The sequence below is a fragment of the Mustela lutreola genome, chromosome 8 (assembly GCF_030435805.1).
Source record: "Mustela lutreola isolate mMusLut2 chromosome 8, mMusLut2.pri, whole genome shotgun sequence".
NCBI classification, from domain to species: Eukaryota; Metazoa; Chordata; class Mammalia; order Carnivora; family Mustelidae; genus Mustela; species Mustela lutreola.
The window spans coordinates 51,735,979-51,758,762 of record NC_081297.1 but is presented as its reverse complement, the minus strand read 5'-3'; the positions used below and the strand labels follow the sequence as shown (position 1 = coordinate 51,758,762).

At 47.7% G+C, this 22,784-nt stretch overlaps 1 protein-coding gene and 1 long non-coding RNA gene across 4 annotated transcripts in view; one reads left to right on the top strand and one right to left on the bottom strand.

Annotated features, from left to right (window-relative positions):
• The window catches only part of PPM1H (protein phosphatase, Mg2+/Mn2+ dependent 1H), a 257,848-nt gene that overhangs the window by 38,041 nt on the left and 197,023 nt on the right, over positions 1 to 22,784 (bottom strand). For 2 of the 3 annotated variants that reach the window (XM_059184752.1, XM_059184750.1), the window contains 3 exons: positions 17,378 to 17,533; positions 8,707 to 8,770; positions 5,149 to 5,256 (listed from right to left, as the gene is read on the bottom strand). In XM_059184752.1, coding sequence (XP_059040735.1) covers positions 5,149 to 5,256; positions 8,707 to 8,770; positions 17,378 to 17,533 — 328 coding nt within the window. The remainder of the gene's footprint in view (positions 1 to 5,148; positions 5,257 to 8,706; positions 8,771 to 17,377; positions 17,534 to 22,784) is intronic. The other variant, XM_059184751.1, reaches the window with a different exon arrangement.
• Positions 14,555 to 21,118, top strand: LOC131838513 (uncharacterized). Its single transcript, XR_009356627.1, has 2 exons — positions 14,555 to 15,739; positions 16,068 to 21,118. It is a non-coding gene; the product is annotated as an uncharacterized LOC131838513 (long non-coding RNA).

Below are 22,784 nucleotides of genomic sequence, written 5' to 3'. Positions count from 1 at the left end.
TTCATGAGAGACAACAGGAGAGGCCCAAAGAAAAGGGTCGTTCTCTCTTACTATGGATGACTGGGAATCCCTAAGCAGAAAGCCTTCCAGAACCTGATGGGGAAGGAAGACTAGCATTTCCTGACCATCTCTGGCCATGTACCAGACCTTGTGCCAGATAGTTCCAAAGATGTTTTTCCTTGCTTCTTCTAGCACCTTGTGATCACAGGCATTTTCACCCCACCTAAGGGAAGGGAAAGGCAGGCTAACATAGTGCAGGCCACATGGGCACTGAGATATTGGAGTCTAAGGTCTTCCTTCTCTTAGAGAGGGTGGCTTCAGATGAAAGAGAAAACAGATGAAGAATAGCAAGAACAAGCCTAATGAGTCAGCTGACGTTACAAAAAAACAGCTGACAGGAATTTTGAACACCAAGGAAAGGAACAATGAAGCCAAGAGAAAATGGGGCTCCTTGTGGTTCAGTCTGGCAGCGGTGGGAGGAGGGGAGGCAGAGTTGAGGGAGGGGTTGGTCGGCTTTGCAAAGTAGTCCCCACAAAGAAAAAGACCCCCGTTCTTCCAAGAGCCCGAAAGGGGGCTAACGGCAGTCTTGGAGTGCAGGCCAGAAAGCAAGTAACACGAAGAGGAATCCTCGCTCTAGTGAGGGCCCGTTACAGGTCAGAGAGGAGCGCGGAGCAGAGAACATCTGGAGGTTTAGGCTGCAGACCTGTGCCAAGGTGCCTGAGTAACACAGCAGGAAGTGTGCTGGATTGCGGCGGAGAGAAGAAATGCTGGAAGAGAAGAGGTGGAGAGTCTGGGCTCAGGGCCTGACTCTCCTGATCCTTTCCTTCTCTTGAACTCTTTCGGGACAGTCGAAGAAAGGTGACTGCTGATGAGCTTCACTGTGCAAGGATGTGGGAGACCCTGGCTGAGGCTTTCTCTTAGGTGGGGAGAAGCTGCTCTTCCACCGTGACACGGGGAACCACGGTGCTATGGACCAGACGAGAGTCAGAACGCCTCCACATTTGATGGTCAGGCCAATGCTTGGTTGGCGGGGGCCCCTTGTGGAATTCATTTCTTGGCCGGAAATCCCTGCTTCAGACCTTGGAAGACAGGAGGGAGGCTCAGCAAGCCTGGCGGCTGCTCTTTGGGTTTGGCAAATTCAAGATTTTTCCAGCGCCTTGTGTTCAGTGAAACCGAAAATGTGTTTGGCTAGAAACCCTTCTCTAATTTTTAAACCCCTGAGCAATTTTTACATAAATTTGATACACATGTTTTTGTCTTATTTTTATTTAGCTCATCAAATCGAATTAGGAGCTACAATGATGAAGGGAACAATGCTGATTTCCAAGAAGATTTTGGAGCCTTTTTTTCTTAGAACTAAATCGCATTTTCTCCCCAACTGTTAAAATTACCAGACTGAGCTGGATTTGAAATTTAGAACCCAAATGTGAAATGAAGATCCATGCTTGGCAAAGATGAGGCATAGCAGGAGAATGTTTTTAGGAAGTCACAGTTAGAAAGCCAGGGTAGGCGTGGGGTGTGGGGTGAGGGACGCAGGCAGGAAAGGGGGCCATTCTTCACTAGATGGTTTAGCTCAATTTACCTGGCTTTCCGAGCTCCTCCAAAGAGGCCGATTCGCCATGTTTCTGGTGTTGGACTTAATCACTAGCACCCAAGGAAGAGGAGCTTCTACCCTAAGACAGGGGATGAGGGGTCTCTTGTACCCCTCCACAGTAGCCAATTCCAGCTGCTCCTCCTCTTCTAACCTCCCTCCCTCTTTCCCAGTTCTGGCTAAGCCCTCTCCATCTGGAAGCACTTAACATGTACAACAATTTTAATCTTGTGCAAAGGAATCTTCGGGTCTACACTACATACCCATTAAGCTAAATTATACGTGCACAATCTTATTTTGCACAATTCTGTCTGGCTGAGATTGGCACACACCAAAGGCTATTACTGTCTTTCCCAATTACTTTTTCTAGTACGCCATCATTTTCTACAGCTTTAGTCTGAGGCCAGCAGTATTTCTCTGAGAAACTTAAGCCACTGAGGTCCCAGGATAAAGATTCTCTTCAGAGCCCCTCGAACCTATACTCAGAGGGTCCCTTAGACATTGTCCAGAGACATTTCTTTGAACTCAGCTTCTCTCCCCTACAGACCCTCATCAAATTAGGCAGACCTGAGTACAAGTACCATCTTGTTATTTCATGACCGTACAACTGTGGGAGTCATAACTGGGGGAGTTATTTCACTTCTTTGCAGCTCAGTTTCCCCATCTGCAAAATGGGGAAATACGCATATGGACGTCCTAGGTGGTTGTGAGGATCAAATGAGATACTGTGTACAGAAAACACATTAAGTTGTCTGAGCCAGACTAAGTAGTTAACCTTTTATGTTACTTGTTATTACAAAAACTGTATCTTATTGAACTCTATACCTTTTCTAAGGGCACTTCTATTTCTCCAGAGGTGGGCAGTTTCCTTTGAAACACCCTGCCCACCTGTCCAGTTCCTCACCCAGGCTGAATCAACCAACTCAGGTCCCTGCAAATCAGCATCACTCTAGACAGGAGATCAACTGACTGGGCTTTCTTCTCAGTCCCCAAGGAGTCTCCCATGCACCCCCAAGTTTTAAACCCACAGTCTCTTCTCTGGAGCCACGGCAATAGAGTGATCAGAGGATCTATAATCGAACTGGGCAGAAATCATTCTCCTTCAAACCAAACCACACCTCTTCTCACTTTTATAGAAAGCATAGGTGTGTGTGGAAGGAGATGAGAAGGTTTTCACTCTGCTTTAAGAAGCAAAATGGTTCATTAGTGCTTTCTGAGGACTCCCCCCTGCCCTCACCACCAAGAACATGAGTCACACTTCATCTGTCCCTTTTGCAAAGTAGAAAGACGATGGCACCATTTAATAGGTCTGATAAATGCCTCTCTCTCAAAGGGGGGGGGGCATACAGAGAGTCCATGAGTCCAGTATTTATTGCTTTCCTGCAGCCAAGAGTAGTTTTAGCAATAATTCGTGGATCCTGAGGTTGGCCAGAATAGAAGGATCAGGAATCCAGAAGCTTCTGGGGCACCCTGGACATTTTATGTCGTATTGTCCTCATCATGCAGAATTGCTGGGAGGCCTAAAACAGAGACATCTACGGGCTCTGATGAATGGTAGTTATTATTCCTACCAGGCTGATCTCATTTGAAATCCTGGGTGATACTGGGAAAGTTGTGTGTCTTCCAGGCCTTCTACCTACTAGATATTGTCCCCTCTGTGACTTCCAGAACTCTTCTGGCTACATGTATTTTAAATGCCAGCATCAGCAACAAAGACTCCAAAAGAACCACCTGCCCTGCTCACAGCCCTGCCAAAGGGGTGGGCCTACATGGCTGTTTGTGCCCACCGAGGGCTCTGGGGTAGACAAGCTGGAGGGGCAATTCGTGGGCTGGGCAGTCACTTGTGGCCTGGTATAAAAAGGGAGTTGGATCAGTGAGATTCCTCTCTGGCAATCAGGAATCGGGAGAGTGAAGGACTGGGTTGATTGGCAGCAGAGACAAATGGAACATGACTGGCCACAGTAAGGGCACAACACCCCCATGAAGGTACAGAACTCCCACTGCTGAGGCTCTCTGGGGGTGCCTTGATTCCAGAACCCCCCTCCCATAAAGCCTGGCTGGTAAGGTTCTTCCTGTGTTCACCATAAACATCTCTTCTACTATAGTTATAATAAACACCTCCTCTTCTGAGTTAGCGTGAATGGATTTTGGTTTCCTCCAACAAAAAGAGCCTTCAATAAAACAGCATCTATGCTTGGGAAGAACACGCAGATGGAGCTATGTTTAAACATTCTGGGCAATTCCGGGGCAAGGCACTGCTTTTAAAGGTAATTAGACAGAATGCGAACACCATTGGTTCCTGACTCACCTCTCCCTGGCTCCCCTCCACTGTAAAAATTGGAAAAGCTGGAGCTCTCTCCCTCAACCTTCCTTGCATCCCCAGGAGGTCATGTGACACAGTTCTGGCCAACGAGATGCAAGTGCACAAGGGAGTCTCTGTTGGGACAGACGGGCTGCCTGCCTCCTCCTTCCTGCCTTGCATGGAAATGCTACACTTGGAGCAGCTGCCACCATCTTGCAATCCCAAAGTGAAAGGCAGCGAAGCTGGGATACCAGTCCAGGCATACTGGAGGGCATGCACCCACAGTAGCTGTCACCAAGTTCCAGCCTGTCTGCTATAGGGAAAAAAAAAAAAGGACCCTTAACCTACTACTACTTAGATTTCTCTACAACTTAGAACCAAAACGTTTTCTAAAGATACACCCTGAAACAGAACTTGACATTGTTTCCTCTATCATACGAAACATAGGTTGTTGGCTTTTTCTAACATTAGTTTTAGGTGAGGAAAAAAAAAAATTTTTTTTTAACCAAAAAGTTGACAACTTCTTTTCCAATTAACTTCTGTAAACATCAGCTCAATGATACCAATTCTACAGGCAACTAAAATCTAAGAAGGGATAAGATATATATATGAGCAACGATGTGATAAGGCATTAAGCGGAAGATGGTAAAAGGCAGCTGCTTTACATAGACCTGCAGGACAACATTACCTCTGGTCAGGGAAGGGAGAAATCAGGGAAGTCTCCACAGGAGACTTTGGATGTTTGGAGATGGGGAGGAAAGGCATTCTAGTCGGAACAGTCTAAGCAACTCTGGGAAACTGAAGATTGTGCACAGGAAGGACACAGCAAGTTCTTTCTGGCTCGTTTGGGGGAACAAAGATCAGATTTTTGCTCCAGAAGTCAGACCAAATTATAACATGCCTCAAATGCCAACCGAAGGAGTCTGGGCTCTATTCTTATAGGCATGGGGTGAATTGAAGGTTTCAGAACAAACAGGAGTCAGAGAAACCTATTGGGGAACACCTGCCTGATAAAATGTGGGATGGACTGAGGACGCAGGAATGCCACGAGGGGGCTGTGCAGTGCCCCGGGCAGGTAATGAGGAGGGTGGGAACCAGGACAGTCAAAGTGCGAATGGAGCGGGGGTAAAGGGAACATGGCACAAGTCTCTGTGACATAAGCCAGCTACTGTCTGCAGGTAGGCGCGAGTCACGGCAGGAGTCACGCAGACCATTGTTTATTGCACAAAACAGAAACAGAAACTTCATACCATACCTCTGGAGCTGAAGACAGGAATGGTTTTATGTAGATGTTGGAGTCATGCACCTTCAGGTCATGGTCCCCAAGTCCCCTGGTTACTCCAATGGTTGCCATTACTCGGGCCTAGGGGTATAAGCAGAGGGTCATCAGAAACACTCCCACAGACTGAGAAAGCACTCCTGTCACAATGTAGCTGCCACAGGTGAAGAGAAGCAATCATTTTCCAATTCCTTCTGTCCCTCTCCATGTCCCCTGCTACTAACTTCTGTGAGCCCCCAAGGAAGGGCTCACCAAGATCACTCATGAACTTAAGGAGTGGTTGTCCTACCAATTATCCTAAGTTTAATGGGTTGCTGCTGTCTCTTTTCATCTTTTGTAGAGACTGGAAGGGTATCCGGGAAACTAAATCCAACATGTGTGATGTCTACAGCTACTGAAATCAGTTCCAATCCAATGCGATCTGTCTATCCATCCATCTGCCAGACGATGATATACCCACTCTACCAGAATTCACTGAACACACCAGCCATGTCTCCAGTTCCTGCTAGGCACTACTGAGAGATGTAAAAAACTGAGTGGCAGCTCCCATACTCCCAAAGCTCACATAGTGCACTTCATGGCTAGAGAAAAGAAACTCTTTGCAACTCCCCAACCTGGCCTGCTAAGATCCCCACGGATTCTCTCTGGGTACAAAGGAGCAAAATGTCACTTTGTTATAACTACAGAGAGAGCTCAGGGTTGAGACCTGATCACCTGTGCTTTCTCTAAACAGTTTCGGTTTCCCAAAGCTTTAAGGAAATACTACTATTATACTAATGCCTACACAGTCAGCCTAAATATCTCCCGGGATGCCATAGTTTTGACTTAGCCAAACATTACTGAGCACCTACTATGTGCAGAAGTCATGCTGTGGGGACAAATATCTAAGGACTTGTCCCTAAGAAAAAGGAATTTGTGAAGGGAGATAAAATATGTAAAATATGGCCGAGTGCTGAAAGACACAGCACCATGGGTTAGAGGAGTTCAGAGGAGGCAAACACTCTGCTGAGAAAGTTTCCTGGAGGTGGTGGCATGACAATTTTGTGCAGAAGGATGGGTAGCGTTGAGCCAGGGAAGCAGAGAGGGATGGAGTAAAAGTCATTCTTGACAGAATGGAGCCCAGTGGCCCAACACTGGGACCATCAGTAATAAACGCAGGGTAGAGTCATGGTGCCAAGACCTGGGCTTGAATCCTCACTCTACTCTTTGGGTAGTAAGAGTAACTTGCAAAGGCTAAGAAACAGTACAATCTAAAACATTACCGGCATTTTCATCCTGTTTTCCTGAAAAGGCTAAGGATTTTGGAGCTGGTTTCAGATGAGAAGATGGGCAGGTATGCATTAAAGTGGAAATGAAACCGTGACATATTTTTTTAAAGGCAAGACTCAAAGGGCATAAAATGGAGGCATGCGATACGAAGCCTGGGGACCTCCAGTCAGGCAGGCTGCAGAAACTCTCTGGTCCGCTGGGGAGCTGGACCGGGTCCCTACTGACTAAGAAGTGTTCAACTCAAAGCTTGAAAATTCCGAATCCCCGGCGGCCCTTCTGCTCTCCCCGCTGCAATGGCAGCTCCTCTGGCTGGAAAAGCACAGGTGGGCGTTTCGTCTAAAGAAATCCGATGTTTCTGCTAGTTACTGAACTTGTTTACAAAGTATGTAGGTGTAACCCACACAAATCCTTAAAAGCACTGGCAGGAATAAAATGAGAAGCTGTGGTTGTGGCGGTCTTCCGAAACTTCTGGGTAGGTGTATGCAGACAGGGAAGAGAAACCCCTACAGAGGAGCTCGAGAGAACTGACGTGATGCAGCTGTCAAGATTTCGCAAGAAATCATGGATCCCCTGACAGGGGTCTTGTGCTGCTTCACCACGGAGCAAGCCCGGAACAGACGGGAGCCACACCGGCTTTTAAATAGGCCATCAGGTACGACGACAGAACCTGCCAGCTGCCTATCACAGAACTGTCAAGCCCTAATTAACTGAAACGCTTGGGGAACATGATGTCCAGGTGAAATGAACATTTGCTGAACTGGGAAAGCCCCTGGCTCCTTTACCTCTTCTTCTGACCATCTTCTAAGAACACATTCGTCCACCTTCCTCTGGTATGAGGGAAAGGATACCGTACGTAACAGAAAAGTGTATTGAATCCTGACGCCTTTATGGAAGGCCAGCCGTGTGTCGGGGACCAGGCTGGGCAGGTGCTAGTGAGACAAAGGAAACAGGAGGTAGCGCTGAGCTTACCAGAACTCACTGGGTATGGGAGGGTCCCATTGAGACTCCCAGCCCCACAAAGCACTGCCACTAGAGGTACAGGTCACAGGGCTGAGAGACATGTAGTAATGGTACCCGACCTCCTGACGGGCACACGCAACACTGTCGGGAACAGAGTCCCTTCCCGTCGTGATTCTCAATCAGGGATGGCCCATCACCACGAACTGGGAAAGTTCATTCAAAAAGCGATCTCCCTGTGAATCAGACGATTGTGTTTCATGTCCCTCCACGGAATCCTCCTTGCACTGAAATCACGGCTACACTGAGCCCAAACGTGAACCCGTGCGCTCTCCCACACGCACGTTCAGAGGCCCAAGCATGTACGTGCACACACACACACAAACACGCTCCAGTTCTGGCCATAAAGGCAGCCTTCAGTTTTATTATGAGTCACTTGCTCCTCCAAAAAACTATCAGATATTGGAAAAAATTCAGCTGAAGATTTTCTTAATGTGAGCACATTTTTCACTTATAACAGGAGCTCTCAGCACAGAGTCTGAAGTGCATTCGTGTTCAGAGGAAGAATGCAGTGACTCAGAGCTGTTTGTTCTTACTGGGAAACTGTTTCAAAGCTTCCCCTCATCTCTGGTCCAGGACGGCCACCTCCTCCAGCCTCAGCTCCCAGATCCAGACGGACAGACAGCCTTCCTGGGCTGCACCATGCGCCTGCCACTCAGGGTGTGGTTCTGACTGGGGCCCTGGGAGCTTGTGACCAAGGAGCTTTGCTAGCTCGGCCAGGGCTCTGGTCCACGGGATCCTAGGGCTTCATCATGGTGGAGCGTGAGCGTTCTAGAAGCTGGGAAGCGGCCATGGCTCCACATATCCTACACCCCTGCCGGGCTGGCTATGGGACTCTGCGGAAGCCGATTTCTCCTCAGAGTCTCAGCGGCCTCGTCTGCCAAATGGACCTAACACCACGGGCTCGGCCTGCCTCGTGGCTTGTCAGAAACACAGGGAGATGAACTATAGGTATGCGTTTGTGGTTAAATGCTATAAAAATGTCCTCAGATAGAGCTGAGAAATGGAATGTTATTTTCATCAACTGGACTTTTGTCCCTCGTGCTCACCACTCACCTCCCCGCTCCCTAACCCCTGCCACTCCTCAGACCCTCTTGACAGGAGGCCTGAAGGAGGATGGAAGGTGGGATTCTTTCAAGCTGTCAGGGCTATAAAATGCCAGGCTGCTGAGTGGGGCGTGGGGACCGCCACAGGCGGTGCAGGGACAGAGCCTGGCTCTCTCGGTCCGGGGGGAGTGCCCATGCCTACCTTCTTGCCTTCTCCATATATAAGGGGAAACTTCAAGTCATCATCCTCAATGGTTTTGTATGCCCTGTAGGGGGATAAACAACATTTTAAAAAAGAGGTTTGCAACTCAATTAGTGACCCGCCGCCCCGACACAGGCGGCTGGGTAGTTCATTTTCCCGGATGCTCCATCACTCACCACGCTGCCAATCTCCCTGCGCACGAGTTATTTTTCCTCCAGAACTCTGTATGGGGACACATAATTAACCAACCAGAAGCTATCGACTCTCTGCTTGCTTGCAGAGGGAGAAAATAAGGCAGCTACTCAGACTTAGCAACAAGAAGGGGGGAGGTGGGTTTTGTCCTCAGCCTCTGCCTGCACTCTATGAAATGGCCCGGCAGCAGTGACAAGGGTCCGGTCATGAGTGCAAAGCTGAGAAACAGCAGAGCTCGGAGACCAATGCAGAGCGGGACTGCCCCACGAGCTGGTTCTGACCCTCGGGGGTTGTTTACACCGAAGCAGCCTCGTACTGGGTTGGCTGGAGAAGGAATACTTAGAGCCTGTTTGACCTCGGTGTGACATTCAAGGCTGGCAGAAAATTCTGTTTCACAATAGCTATTAAATGGCCATTTGACACACGTTAAGAAAATGCAGTTTATGCTTCAGTGGTTTATTCTAGATGTGGCTGTCCAGATGCCACCACATATACCGCAAGGCCTGGCCAGGCTACCAGGAGAGGGAAAACGAAGTCTATGTCTTGCCATTTTGCTCATCAGGAGTGAAAAAACAAACGAGCTGCAAAGGGCATCTAATTACTAAGTAACTGTACCACCTGGGCAAGGAGCTCCACCTTTTCTGGTCTCAGTTTCCTTATCTGTAAAATGAGGATAATCACATAGGCTGTAACGAGGTTAGCGCGCCGGAGCCTAGAAAGCACTCATTCAGTGTAGCTATTACTACTATTCAACAGATAACGAATACTTGGCCCACCAGCTCCCCTCTCTACAAAATGGGGACAGCCCTGCCTATTCACCACCTTTCAGAGAGGGATCGGGGTCCTAGGTAAAACCTGGGGTGGCTTCTACAAGGTGAGGCGCTAGATGCAAGATGCTTCTCTAAAATAACGTCTGCTGAGGGCAAGAAGAAAATGATTTGTGATATGGGCTCCCAGGCTTGGATATATATATAGGCAACTTGGGAATGAAACTGAAATCAAATTTATGGATGCTCTCGATACACAAAAGAACACAACCCAATTCAAGGAGAGTTCAACCCCAAAGCTAACACAGGGACACCTTTATTTTCTGGGAAATTATTTAGGTTAGTGGTTCCTTCCCAAGGGATCTGTGAAGGTTGGGCACCAGATGTGCCTGGGCTCCCGGTTCAGCCCTGGGCGAGTGGGTGAGCCTCCCTGAGCTGAGGATCCTCATTAATCAGCGAGAGGAAAACCAAGACTTACTCTTGGGACTGCGGATGAAGAAGGCCTAAAGACCATGCCGAGCGTTGGAAGTCTTTAGCACGTAGCCTGGCACAGGCTGAGAGCTTCATAAATGGCAGTTGCTCGTACTGCCATCAAGTGGGCCCAGAGGTACTCTAGGAATTCAATTTATTTTTTTTTAAAGATTTTTTTATTCATTTGACAGATCAGAAGTAGTCAGAGAGGCAGGCAGAGAGAGAGAGAGGAGAAAGCAGGCTCCCCGCTGAGCAGAGAGCTCGATGCGGGACTTGATCCCAGGACCCTGAGACCATGACCCGAGCCGAAGGCAGAGGCTTTAACCCACTGAGCCACCCAGGCGCCCCTAGGAATTCAATTAAAAAAAAAAAAAAAGAAAAAAGAACTGCACGATTTCCTTTCCCCCCATCTACCAAATTAACACGAGGTGGAAATAGCTACTTTGATGTTTTTACAGTCACATGAACTATTTAAAATGCGGTGGTACACAAGTCATTTGGGGGAACACACAGAGTTATTATTAGAATACACTCAGCTTGGGGAATGAATGAATTTTTAGACCAGGGGTTCTCAATCCCACCTGCACATGGAATCACCTGGGAGAGCCTTTAAAAATCCAGACACCCAGGTCACAGCTCAGAACAATTAAATCTGAACCTCTGGGGATGACAGCCAGGCACTGGGATTTTTTTAAGCTACCAGGGGATTCTACTGTGCAGTCAAAATTGAGAACCCCCACTGCAGACCAAGGGTCATTTGCTAATATTGAAGATCAGCTGATCAACCAGCTTGACCCTAAAGATGACAGACCATGTGACTCAAGGGACAGGAGGGACATGGCCTGAAAAAAGCTCTGAGGTGGGCATGATCAGGGCTTGGGGATGGTGGACAGAGATGTGTGGAGAGGAGAGGCCAGACTCAGAGAAGAGGACACAGAGGGGACGGGACCAGGAGGGGGACTGGGGCCTAAAGACAGAGGCACAGGAATCGGGGATTAAATGGGAAGCAGGAGGCAGCAACTCTAACACCACTGACTGGAAATTACTTAGAGCTCAGGAGAGACGGGCTAAGAGCACTCTTAACGGGCTTGAAAGGCAGCCAGAGAGCTGTTCTCAGATCCTCTGAAAGCCCAGGCCATCAAATTCTCTCAGGGCAGAGACCCTCAGGAACATGAAGTCTGTGTGACCACAGCTCTGAAAGACAAACACTCCCTTTGGAGTTGTCACCTACAGCGTCCAGGGCAAATTCTAATATTTTAGTTGCTATTTTTTCCATCCTCCCAAACAACAGAAATATTAAAAACGAAAGGACAACTTTGAAAAAGGTTTATTCTGTTCCTGCCATCGTTGGTTTCCAATCATGTAAGAGCCCTCTCCCCTGCTGTTACCAACGAATGACAAGGGTGAGTAACTATAAATAAAGAGGTTCAACACGCTCTCCCTCTCAGTCCTTCTGTGTCCTAAGCATAGGTACCAGATAAAACAGGTGGACTTCCTTCCCAGCTAAAATCTGGACTAATACAGAACAAAACACTCTAGAGTAATGTGAGTAAACTGGTAACTTGATTAAAGTCTACATACATGAGTTAAAACCACGAGAGCAGCTCTGACTCACCGAACACCCACATGCCACACACTGGGCTTGGGGCTGGCTTACTGTGTCTCAAAAGGTCTCCTAAGTTCTGCAGTGTTCTACCGGACAGGTGAGGAGACTGAGGCTCCGAGAGGTTAAGTAACTTTCCCAGGACCACACAGCATCTTAGTGGCCTGAAGCTAGACTCAAACCTTCCCAGAAAACACATCTAAGAAAGGCTCAGCTCTCACGATCTCTCATTCTAGCTGAAAAATCTGCAATGAGACCACTGTTCCCTGCCTACCAGTGGGAGAAAGGCAGGTACTGGATGATGAAAAGGTGTCTTTGGCCAAAGAGGAAAAGGAATTTTCTGTGTGAGCAGAAGAACAAAAGGTGATCATGTGGGGACAAACCAGAGGCTGTGTCACTACACGGTCCACAGAGAAGATGGCAGGAAGTCAGGAAGCACCCTCATGTGCCCACCAGACATTTCACCACAGCCACAGAGCCTGCCAGAGCCCTCTCCCCAGGGACAGCGGGCTTCCTGCAAACGTGTGTCTGCAGGTGAGGGGGCCACTCGTGTCCATACCCATCTGAAAGCCCTCCTGCTGTTCAAATTGCATTCTAGTCCATGCCCAGGCTGTCGGCTTGACTCTCTCTCTCCCCTTCCAGCTCAGCCTTGGCTGCCACCTCCTCTGCTGGGGGACACAAGAGAAGGACAATGGTTGGCAGCTGGAGCTCCACGAGAGGGAGTTACTTGATTCATAGAAAATATCTCTTCCTTCGTATCAGATTCCATGATTTCACAAATCCTGATTCAATTAAAAAACTCCAAGAATCAATTACTCACTAGATTTACAATAATATAACTGACCAGAGATCATATTTAAATAATTACTTGTTACAAGAAAGCAAAACTGAAAGGCTTAGGAAAGATTTTCAGAATAAGTCTTATTTGGGGTCAATCCTTAATGAATATTTATAACGCCAACTGACAGAAGAATGAGAAAAAAAAAAATCAAGGCTTAAAAAGGGCTCTCCCTGATATGAGGAAGTGGTGATGCAACATGGGGGCTTAAGTGGGTAGGAGAAGAATCAATGAAACAAGATGGGATTGGGAGGGAGGCAAACCATGAGTGACTCTTAATCTCACAAAACAAACAGTGACTCTTAATCTCACAAAACAAACTGAGGGTTGCTGGGGGGAGGGGGGTTGGGAGAAGGGGGGTGGGGTTATGGACACTGGGGAGGGTATGTGCTTTGGTGAGTGCTGTGAAGTGTGTAAACCTGGCGATTCACAGACCTGTACCCCTGGGGATAAAAATATATGTTTATAAAAAATAAAAAATTAAAAAAAAAAAGGGCTCAGTTAAAGGGCTTTCCCTAAGTGGAGGCAAGTTTCATTAAGCAAAGAAGCTTCCATTTTTGAAAAATGATGGCTTCCCTTACAATGTGGATTTTGCAAAGCTGGAAAGCCAAAGAAGGCACCACTGGTCCAGACCTATGGGAAGGAAATGCTCAGCACTGAGACTGAGAGGCCACTAAGCCAGCTGTGTCCCAAGCGTGGGAGTCCCTCCAATACCAACACGCCTCCTATGAGTCCCTGGCCTCTGTCACGGAATGGACTGCTCTGGAAGTCATTGTCCTGGGAGCTCGGCAGCATGCAGCAGCACCTGATTCTGTTGGAGAACAGCCCTGGGAAATTCTTTCTTAAACCCCTCAGTTAGCCACTGGTGTATCTCCAAATCCTCTGATTCCTAAGGCAAGAAGGAGGCCCTGACTGCTCCCATTTCACTCCTCCCTCTAGAATGAGGCTTGCTGCCACCGAATCGGTCCTTCCACCTGCTCACAAAGGCCCGGATGCTCTCCCATCCTCCCTGATGACTTCGGCCGAGTGGCTTCCACTCTTTCCTGTACTGTTATACTCAGTAATTTTAGATGTGTGGATGATGCTTCTGGAATCCTGACTTTCTAACTCCCAACCTACTTACTTCCTGATAACCTTCTATATAGCTCCCCAGCACCCTGGTCGTGGGCTGCACCAAGGGCACCCTCTCCATGGAGCTTCCTGCTGCGGGCCGCCCTCCTCTCCCACTCTTGCTGGGGCTCCCAGGCCACTTCCGCTCCTCTGTCCCAGCACTCTACCCCCCTCCGGGCCATACACGTTCGTCCACCAGCCTCCATCATTCATGACAGTTCTTTTGCATCCTTCTTTTGCTGGCAAAAGAAGAGGGAAACACAAAAGGAACTCAGGGTTTCGTCTGCCGCCGCCTACCGAATACGGTCAGCTCTACCTTCCCAACAGGTCCAGGACCTTTGCCGCCGCCACCATCTCTGGCTCACACCATGGTGATGGCCTCACTGGGCCTGCCTGCAATTATTGGGGTAAGAGCAGACGGTGCCAGGACCTGGATGAAGCGGTGAAGGTTCTGGAAACTGCTCAGTTTTGTCCTTTATCTCTATTCTCAGAGCAACCAGAGTAATTATTTTAAAATGTCAGAGAGCGTCATTACCCTGTTCAAACCCCCCAATGATTTCCCCATCATACTCTAAATAAAAGCCAAATAATGAAATGACCTTCTTTAACATTGCTCCCCTCCCCCAACTTTCCCCTTTCCCTTCTTTTTTTTTTTTTTTTTTTTTTTTTTTTTTTTTTAAATTTTTTTTTAAAGATTTTATCTATTTATTTGACAGGCAGAGATCACAAGTAGGCAGAGAGAGAGGAGGAAGCAGGCTCCCCACTGAGCAGAGTCTGATGCGGGGCTCGATCCCAGGACCCTGGGATCATGACCTGAGCCGAAGGCAGAGGCTTCAACCCACTGAGCCACCCAGGCGCCCCCCCCTTTCCCTTCTTGGTTTTATTTTTGTGCTTGTCATCTACCCCACCTAATACTTAAAAAGTGTTTTACTTCCTTGTGTTTATTTTCTCTATTTTTCCCCCACAATCCTGGCCCCACAGTTGTGAGGACAGACACTCTCATTTTGCCCCCTGTGGTATCCCCGGTATTTAAAAGAGAGCCCAGTGTGTAGCAGGTGCTCAAGAAATATCTGACTGTGTGAGCAAATCAGCGAATGCCCATGATCCCGGGCAGCGCCTTTATTCTGCCCTTCTGTATTTTCTCGTCCTACACATGTCCACAAAACAAACACAGAGCGCCTTCCGAGCCTCCCTGCCTGCTCTCTGGGCTGCCGGGGTGCTGCCTGTGACTGACACCCGCCCGCGGGCATGTCCCTTGGCCGCCTCCCGTCTCGGCTGGCTCTACGCTGCTCCCTGCAACCTTTGAGACACATTCTCTGGACATCTGAGCTTAAGAGGTCCCTGTACGGCCACATGGATGTCCTTCCCCCCTCCTGATGGGCAGCTATTGTAAGACTCTTCCAGGATGAACACATCTGGTCCACGGTCAGTTCCATAATTGTTTGCAGAGAAAGGTTTGCCTGTATTTTCGGTCTGGCCGAGCAGTCTGCTAGCCGATCTCCCACAGCCATTTCTCTCTTTTAATTCACAAGCCTCACTCTTCAGCTTAAAATTCCCTATTGGACAACAAGGCCCTCTGTGATCTGATCTTCACATGCTGCTCTGACCTCCTTGATCCCTCCACTAGGTTCCTCCAATGCCAGCTTGCTCGCTGTCCCTCGACCGTGCCCTGGGGCCGCGTTGTTCCCTCTGCCTGGGCCCTTCTTCTGCTGGGTCCCCCAAACCGCCTCCCACACATCCCTCAGCCTTCTCTGAACTGCTCCCGGCTCTCATGCTGTGGCTCTTCACAGTGTTTCCACGGCGCAATCTCAAGCTATCTGTTCGTTACCTAATTTTGTTTACTTCTTTCTAGCCCCCCAGCCCCAGGACATTCAGTCTGTCTATTCGCGGCTCTGGCCTCCTGTCTACACGGTGGAAGCACACTGTGGATGTGAAGCTGGTCGGAGCTACTGGGATGAACAGCTGAAAAAACGCAAGCATTCCTCCTCCACACGCAGGCCTCCTCCAAGGACATCACACAGTCCCGGCTTCCCCACTCATCTTGCCTTCACGGTAGGCCTTTTTACGGCTGAAATTCAGGGCCAAGTCCAATCAGGGATACCTTGGACTGGTGTATATCTCTTTACATTAGAATTTTAGGTTCACCTTTCGCACCAATATACAGCAATACATAGTCATAAAGTTATGAAAAAAATAGCACTTATGATCCTCTTGCCTATTATTTCTCCCGATGATTCCTAAGTTCCACCTCCAGAATGACAGGAGTTTTTTTTGGTCACGGGGTTCCCCGGGGTCTACAGTGTTACCCAGACACATTTCTTCCATATTAGCTTGCTAAAGCAAATTTCCCACTAAGAAAATTCTTCTGTGCCTCTGCCAGATTTCTCCATTCCCAGCCAGAGTCTCCACTCGGACATCTGACCCACAGGCCAGGAACCCAAAGTTCACACTTTGGCACGATCCACGTACATCACTTCCCATGGTCTTCTTTCTCGCCCAGATCAGGACTTTTAATTAGAAAGAGGGACAGAAATACCACTCATTTCCCGAAGTCATGGTTCCCTTAGCAATACTTCAAAGTCATTTAAGAAGAACGTGACCCCTCTGGGACTGCCTAATCCCAATAATCCACTTGTACGACTCCAAAGACACACGCCAGTGAGTCACATTCTTCCACTAGCTGACCTCTCACCACGGCCCGGGATGCCTGTCCTCCTCTGGGAAGCAGAGTTCCTAGATCCTTCCTTCCTCCTGCTGGCGTTGGGTAGAGAACATCAGGCCTGGAAACAGGGGTTTTGAAGTCGCAGCTCGGTCTTCAAGTGACCTCGGCAAAATCCCTCAACCTCACTGAATGTGCTTCTTCAGCTGGACTCTGCAGGAGAAGCTGCAAGGGCTGCATGCAAAGATGCCTGAGAAGTCCTCTGTGAAGGAGAAGGTCCTGTGTCCGTCAACTGTGGCCCGAGGGCCCTTCTTCTTTCTTCACTGCTTGTGTATCGCACCAGATAGCTGGGGAGCACGGGCCAGAATACAGTACATCCCCAGGGGAAAACTGCTTCTTGCTGAACACCCAAGACGCCCCAATTCATACTTTCCTACTGGTGCTAATGATAACAAAGCACAAAGGACAGCGCCTGTGCAACTTTATTCAGAGAGGTCCACTGTTCTGCTCGAAAGTGATGAATCAGAGACTCAGATACCTCAGAGCTAATAATCTTCAGGGGATGCTTTGGGCTTGGTCTCCAATAGGCATAAAGGGAGCATTTTCCTCCCCCTCAGTGAGAAGCTGAGTGCCCCATTCAGGGAGGAAGGTAAAAGCCACAGGAAGTCTCATATTGCTCCCAGCAAAAACCAAGTCTTAGACAGGGGCACACCACATGGGGGTTGAGCAGGTCTGGCTGGAGGATGGTGGGCAGAAGTGTCTAGGTCTTTGGTCCCCACTTCTGCTTCCTACAACCAATCTCAACAAGAACTTGAATCCCAGGAGGCTGGGGAGGAAACACCACCTGGGCCTGGCTGGCCAGCGGCAGACACATGCCTGGAGCCCAGATGCCACTCATGGCTTTTAAGAGCTTGGCACAACCCCAATTCAGCAATTCACAGAATCAGCAGAGGCTCTCCCCTGCCTCGCCTTTCTCCACGCCCACCCTGCCCAGACCTTCCTGGAAAAAGCAACACAGAGCTGGCCATCACCTCATGCTTCCTTTTTCCTGCCAGCCATCTGTATTTCCAAAGGAATCAAACCCAAAGCCACAGAGCAGTAAATGGAGGCTGCTTCCTGCTCCTTGAGGAGGCCCTGCACAGGGCAACCCACTCTCCCTCTTCACCATAAGAGTATCCATGTGTTTCCTGTAAAGCAATACAAGAATATTTTGTCTTTTATTAGAGCTTACTCTTATTTTTTTAGTATCTTCTTTCAAGAGGCCTTTTGGTCCTGGTTTCAAAGACTTACGGTTAAGAAATCTCCCAGAAATTTCTTAAATTTATCTCTGGGTCAAATCTTAATACGCTGGGAGAATGTCACTCGACTGTCAGGGGGGAGGATCTGAGCCAAGCTTAATGAACTCAGGCTCAAGTCAGGAACAAGGATGCGAGACAGCCGTTGTGGCCCCTGGGTGGGCTGGAAAGGGCTGAGAAGTATCCTGTATCTACCAGGTGGCTTGAGGGTTCAGAATTCTCCTTTAAGATATTTCTGGGCAGAGCCAACATCTCTGCCACATAAGTGCCATTGCACAGCAGGCCTCAGTTACTTGTAAATCTACATTTGGGGGGGGGGGGGACAGGGTGATATTGTGATGCTCTGAGTTCCTGGATTCCGTGCTAGCAGTTGTCATCAATTGATATCTTGATTACGTGAGAAAGTTCCTTGTGGGGCCGAGGCTCTACAAACAAATGCTACCTGTGTTCTCCTTTTAGTCCTTGGAGCCTTAAGTTATTTGAGGCCTGGAGGCCCTGAGCTACATACAAGTTCATATTCTTGGGCTAATACAGTACAATAGTCTGAATTCAACCTCAAATAATAAGCTTGAATTGTAAAAGCGTGATTAGTATTTGGTGATCTAATTTGGAGGTATAATGCTGTCTAGCTTGCATGTATCTGGCTGTCTCTAATGAGACAAACAAATGAAAGGGAGAATCTTCTGGCTATCTCTCCGGAAAAGCTTTTTTCCTTAATGGGGCTCAAGCTCTGTTCCCTGGCATTGCAGTTATCCTTGAGGAAATCACCCAACTAACAGACCCGGAATCCCTGGGGAAATGCCTACCTCTCTGCTCCCCATCACCGGCATGTCCGAACCAGATCCTGCCTGGAATTCTGGAAGCAGTAATCATTCTTCTAATTTGGCCTAGAGACTCCTCTTCCTCACACTGGGTCTGTGCAGGACAGCACAAGGCATCAGAGCTTGCTCTCACTGCACGAGGCCCATGCTCCTGGGGAAAGTCCGCTGGCTTAGAGCAGGTCTTGTTAACGCATTTCAGGAAGCAACATTTACCCTTCCTGTGTTATACACACGGAGACTTTTCCTCCTTACACTACTTAATTTGTTCAAAATGCTTATCTCCGTACACTAAACTGCTTTCACAATCTACTAATGGGCCCCTACCCACAGCTGAAAATTTGGGTAAAAGAAAAGGACCTGCTCCTAGTAGCTCCAAGTCAGGAGCTCATTTCTGGACTAGATGAGAGGAATGGGCTCTACTAGAATCCTTCATGAATGTTTACTGAGCACCTAGCAAATAATATAGATGAAGTAAAGGTCGTCCCTTAACACTGAGGCCCAAAGTTAGGAATGGAAAAGAACTCACACAGAAGAAGATGCTTTGAGTCAGTCTTTCAGAAATGTAACTGGTCATGTGTGTTTGCAAAACAGAACCAGTAATATTTCAGGATAAATCATTCTAGATGACTTTGAGGGAAATTTCAGATTTAGAAATGATTTCTGACTCAGTATCCACTTGGTGTGCATTAGCACTTGGCTAGGAGAGCTTTGTACTCTAATCAATAACATTTAGATCTCCCAGAGGTATGAATCACAGATCCTTATTTTATGAGCACACGACATGGAATGATTTCTGCTTTCTCAGGGACCATCTATTCTGAAACGAACATGAATTTCATTGACACTGGCCTTTATATTGTATGAAACCAAGTCAATACATACAAATCAAGAAGTAACCAAAATGGACCCCATCTCCATGAATGGTGGTGAGAAAATAGCAGATAGAGTGTTCCCTGCCAAGAGGGTTTTACTGCAGTCCAGTTTCTCTGGCTCACAAAGCTTCTGTCTCTTTGGACATACGGGTATTTGTACATGGGAGCACCAAGTCCTGCAGTGTTCTCATGGGGAAACCACACACACACACCAGGACTCTACCCTACATCATTTCAGCACTTCGTTCGAGTATCTTTGAACTGGCCACATCACCTGGGGCAGAGCTCAGGTATCTCAAAGTAGGCATTAGTTAGTGCTTTTCCAAGTCTTCTGTTTTAGCCCAAAAAACCATGAGAATTTTGCATAATAATCATATATATAACATTTATTTCAACACAGAAAAATATCCTCTCCTACCCCCAAAATCTTCAGTTGAAATTCTCAGTCTTCTGGATTCTTCTGTTGACCTTCACATGACTCGAGTCTCAGGGTAAGAAGCACAGGCCTGGGCAATGGCTGCCGATCTTTACCAATGGAAAGAACACCATAATCTTGGCTCCAACATCAAGTTGGCCCCACTGTTTCAGATGATGGGTGGGGAAAGGCAACAACTGACTTAACCACTGTTAAATCTTCTGCTGCCACCTTGGCCTGAACATTCACAGAATTTCTAACACACCCATCACTTGTTGCATGATCTTCTTTCTTCTGGAGACTGTTCTAAGCACTTATATCTTTTAAATTTATGTAATTATTTTTTTAAAGATTTTATTTATTTGAGAGAGAGAATGCACAAGTACACAAGCAGGGGGAGAGGGAGAAGCAGGCTCCCTGCTGAGTAAGAAGCCTGATGCAGGACTTGATCCTAGCACCCTGGGATCATGACCTGAGCCGAAGGCAGACACTTAAACCACCTGAACCACCCAGGCGCCTCAAAACTTATGCAATTGCAAACAAATTTGCAAGACAGATATTAACATTAACCCAAAGAAGAAAATGGAGGTCACACACGTTGGAAATAGAGGTCAAGCTCACTTCCAGGTCTGCCCCAAAGTGCACTGGGTTCTCTGCCATTCTTGAAGAGCAATGAATATGTGGCAAATGCCATAAATGTAATGATATCCAACAAAATTGCTTAATTACTAATCCTCATTATCAGGGTAAATCATACAAATTTTTAAAAAGTCAACCCCCCAACCTCCCAGGTTTTTAAAGTAGTAGGTCACACAGAAGGTTAAACATACCACCTCCTTAAGCTTTTTCTTCTCTTGCCAATATGATGGATGTTCAAGATCACTGTAGAATTAAGTCTAACCTAAGGCTGAGCTTTCAAATTGTTCTGTTGACAATAAATTGCAGATTTTAGATCTTCACACTTTGGTGCCCAGTTTTTCATAGGGTGATTCAAGGCCATGGTAAAAGGATTAGGTAAATCTGGGGAGGGAGTATTTCTTACTCAGGATGAACCGGAGTAAGAAACCAGCAAGTTGGATGCCCTGGGAGCATGGTCCTAACTATTCCATGTACTTATAGGCTGTCTGGGGCCTGGACTATCCAGGTTATTGGCATAAGCATCAAGAAGGAAGAGAGACACTCAACTCTGACCCACTGTAGGCACCAACCATCTCCCATCTTCCACTGTCAGTGCAGTCCACGACCCCTCCTGCACAGAGTCCTTGGCCCACACAAGTGGACAAGCAAGTTCCCATGCAACAGCAGGAGGAAAACCGGGGGCCAGAAGTCACAAATCTAATAAAAGACCCAGGCTGGGGGAAAAAAAAAAGCCTATCTCGTGTTCTTTAACCCACCATTTCTGCTAGCAGTTACTCAGCGCCATGGTAAAAATCTCTAAGGCTCGGGGCACCTGGGTGGCTCAGCTGGTTAGGCAGCTGCCTTCGGCTCAGGTCATGATCCTGGCATCCCAGGATGGAGTCCCACATCGGGCCCTCTGCTCATCAGGGAGCTGGCTTCTCCCTCTGCCCCTCGCCCCTTTCATGCTCACTCTCTCTCTCTCAAATAATAAATAAAATCTTTAAAAAAAAAAAATCTCTAAGGCTGCCCAAAGCCAATGTTCAAGGATGTACAAGAATCACCTGAGAGCTTTTTTTTTTTTTTTTTAAATACAGATTCCAGGACCTCAGGGATTCTAGAATGCTTTTAAGGGGCGCCTGGGTGGCTCAGTGGTTGGGCCGCTGCCTTCGGCTCAGGTCATGATCTCAGGGTCCTAGGATCGAGTCCCGCATCGGGCTCTCTGCTCAGCAGGGAGCCTGCTTCCTCCTCTCTCTCTCTCTCTGCCTGCCTCTCTGCCTACTTGTGATTTCTCTCTGTCAAATAAATAAATAAAATCTTTAAAAAAAAAATTAGAATGCTTTTAATAATCACCCCAGAAGAAAAAGCTTCACTGTGTGTAAATATTCCTCTGCCCCTTTCGGTATGGGCTTGTCCTATACCACACTGTAAGCACTGTGAGGGTGGAGATTGTTTTCATCTTTTTTCTGTCTCCAATGCCCAACACAACATGTTACTGAAGGAGGAATGTTTAAAACATCCACTTTATGTGACAAAGATGAAGCCCGGTGCTCTGTCCTCTAAGTTCCTGAGCACAACAATGGACTGCATTAGATTGAACCTCGTGATGGACAAAACCGGCTCAGTCCTAGTGGGATCTGAAGCCAGACTTGGTAGAGTACTACTGCTTTTACCAGCACAAGGTGAGGAACAGAAAAAGGAATGTATTGCCATGATTTCCAGTTCTTACAGAAAGAAGTGTGTTTAGTTCTTCAGCAAGGCACAGACGTAAACCCGACCCTTGCTCTGACTGATTCCTGTCTGAAGCTCAGTGGAACGCGGCGGCAGGGTTCAGAATGGTGCTGGTCCTCCCACTCTGCCATGCGGATTCCTGGGGTAAGTCCAGAACTCAGAGGCTTCCAACTAGCACCTCAGCTGAATCTGACAACGACGTCTCCCAGCCGTGGTGGCTTAGCACTGGCATGGGCTTGTCAGCTTGAAACCAGGGACACCGACTTTCTGCTCGGAAGCCTTGTGGGGAGGGAAGGGGTGGCAGAGAGAAGGAAAACACTTTATCAAGCTCTGAGGAGAGTGAAATTTTAGAACTGGAGGAAGGCAGGTTGGACACAGGAAAATGTTTCCTTGGCAGGGTGGTTAAGTACCTGGGAATCTGGTGGAGTGTTGTAGCACTCACTTCTCTGGAATTTCCTTAAAAATAGGATCTTATAAATAGGCTGAGGATTGGACCATATGTCCTTCTAAATATACTGTCAGCTCCATATTTCAGCCGTGCTGTGTGTCATTTTCATACTTTACAGAGGTGCAGAGCTCTTAAGAGTGGGAAAATCAGACGTTAGTTCATGCCATCCTAGCACTGCATTCAAAGCCCCCTGTGTTGACTTAAATCTACTTCCCTAGATCACTGGGTCCCTTCACTACCC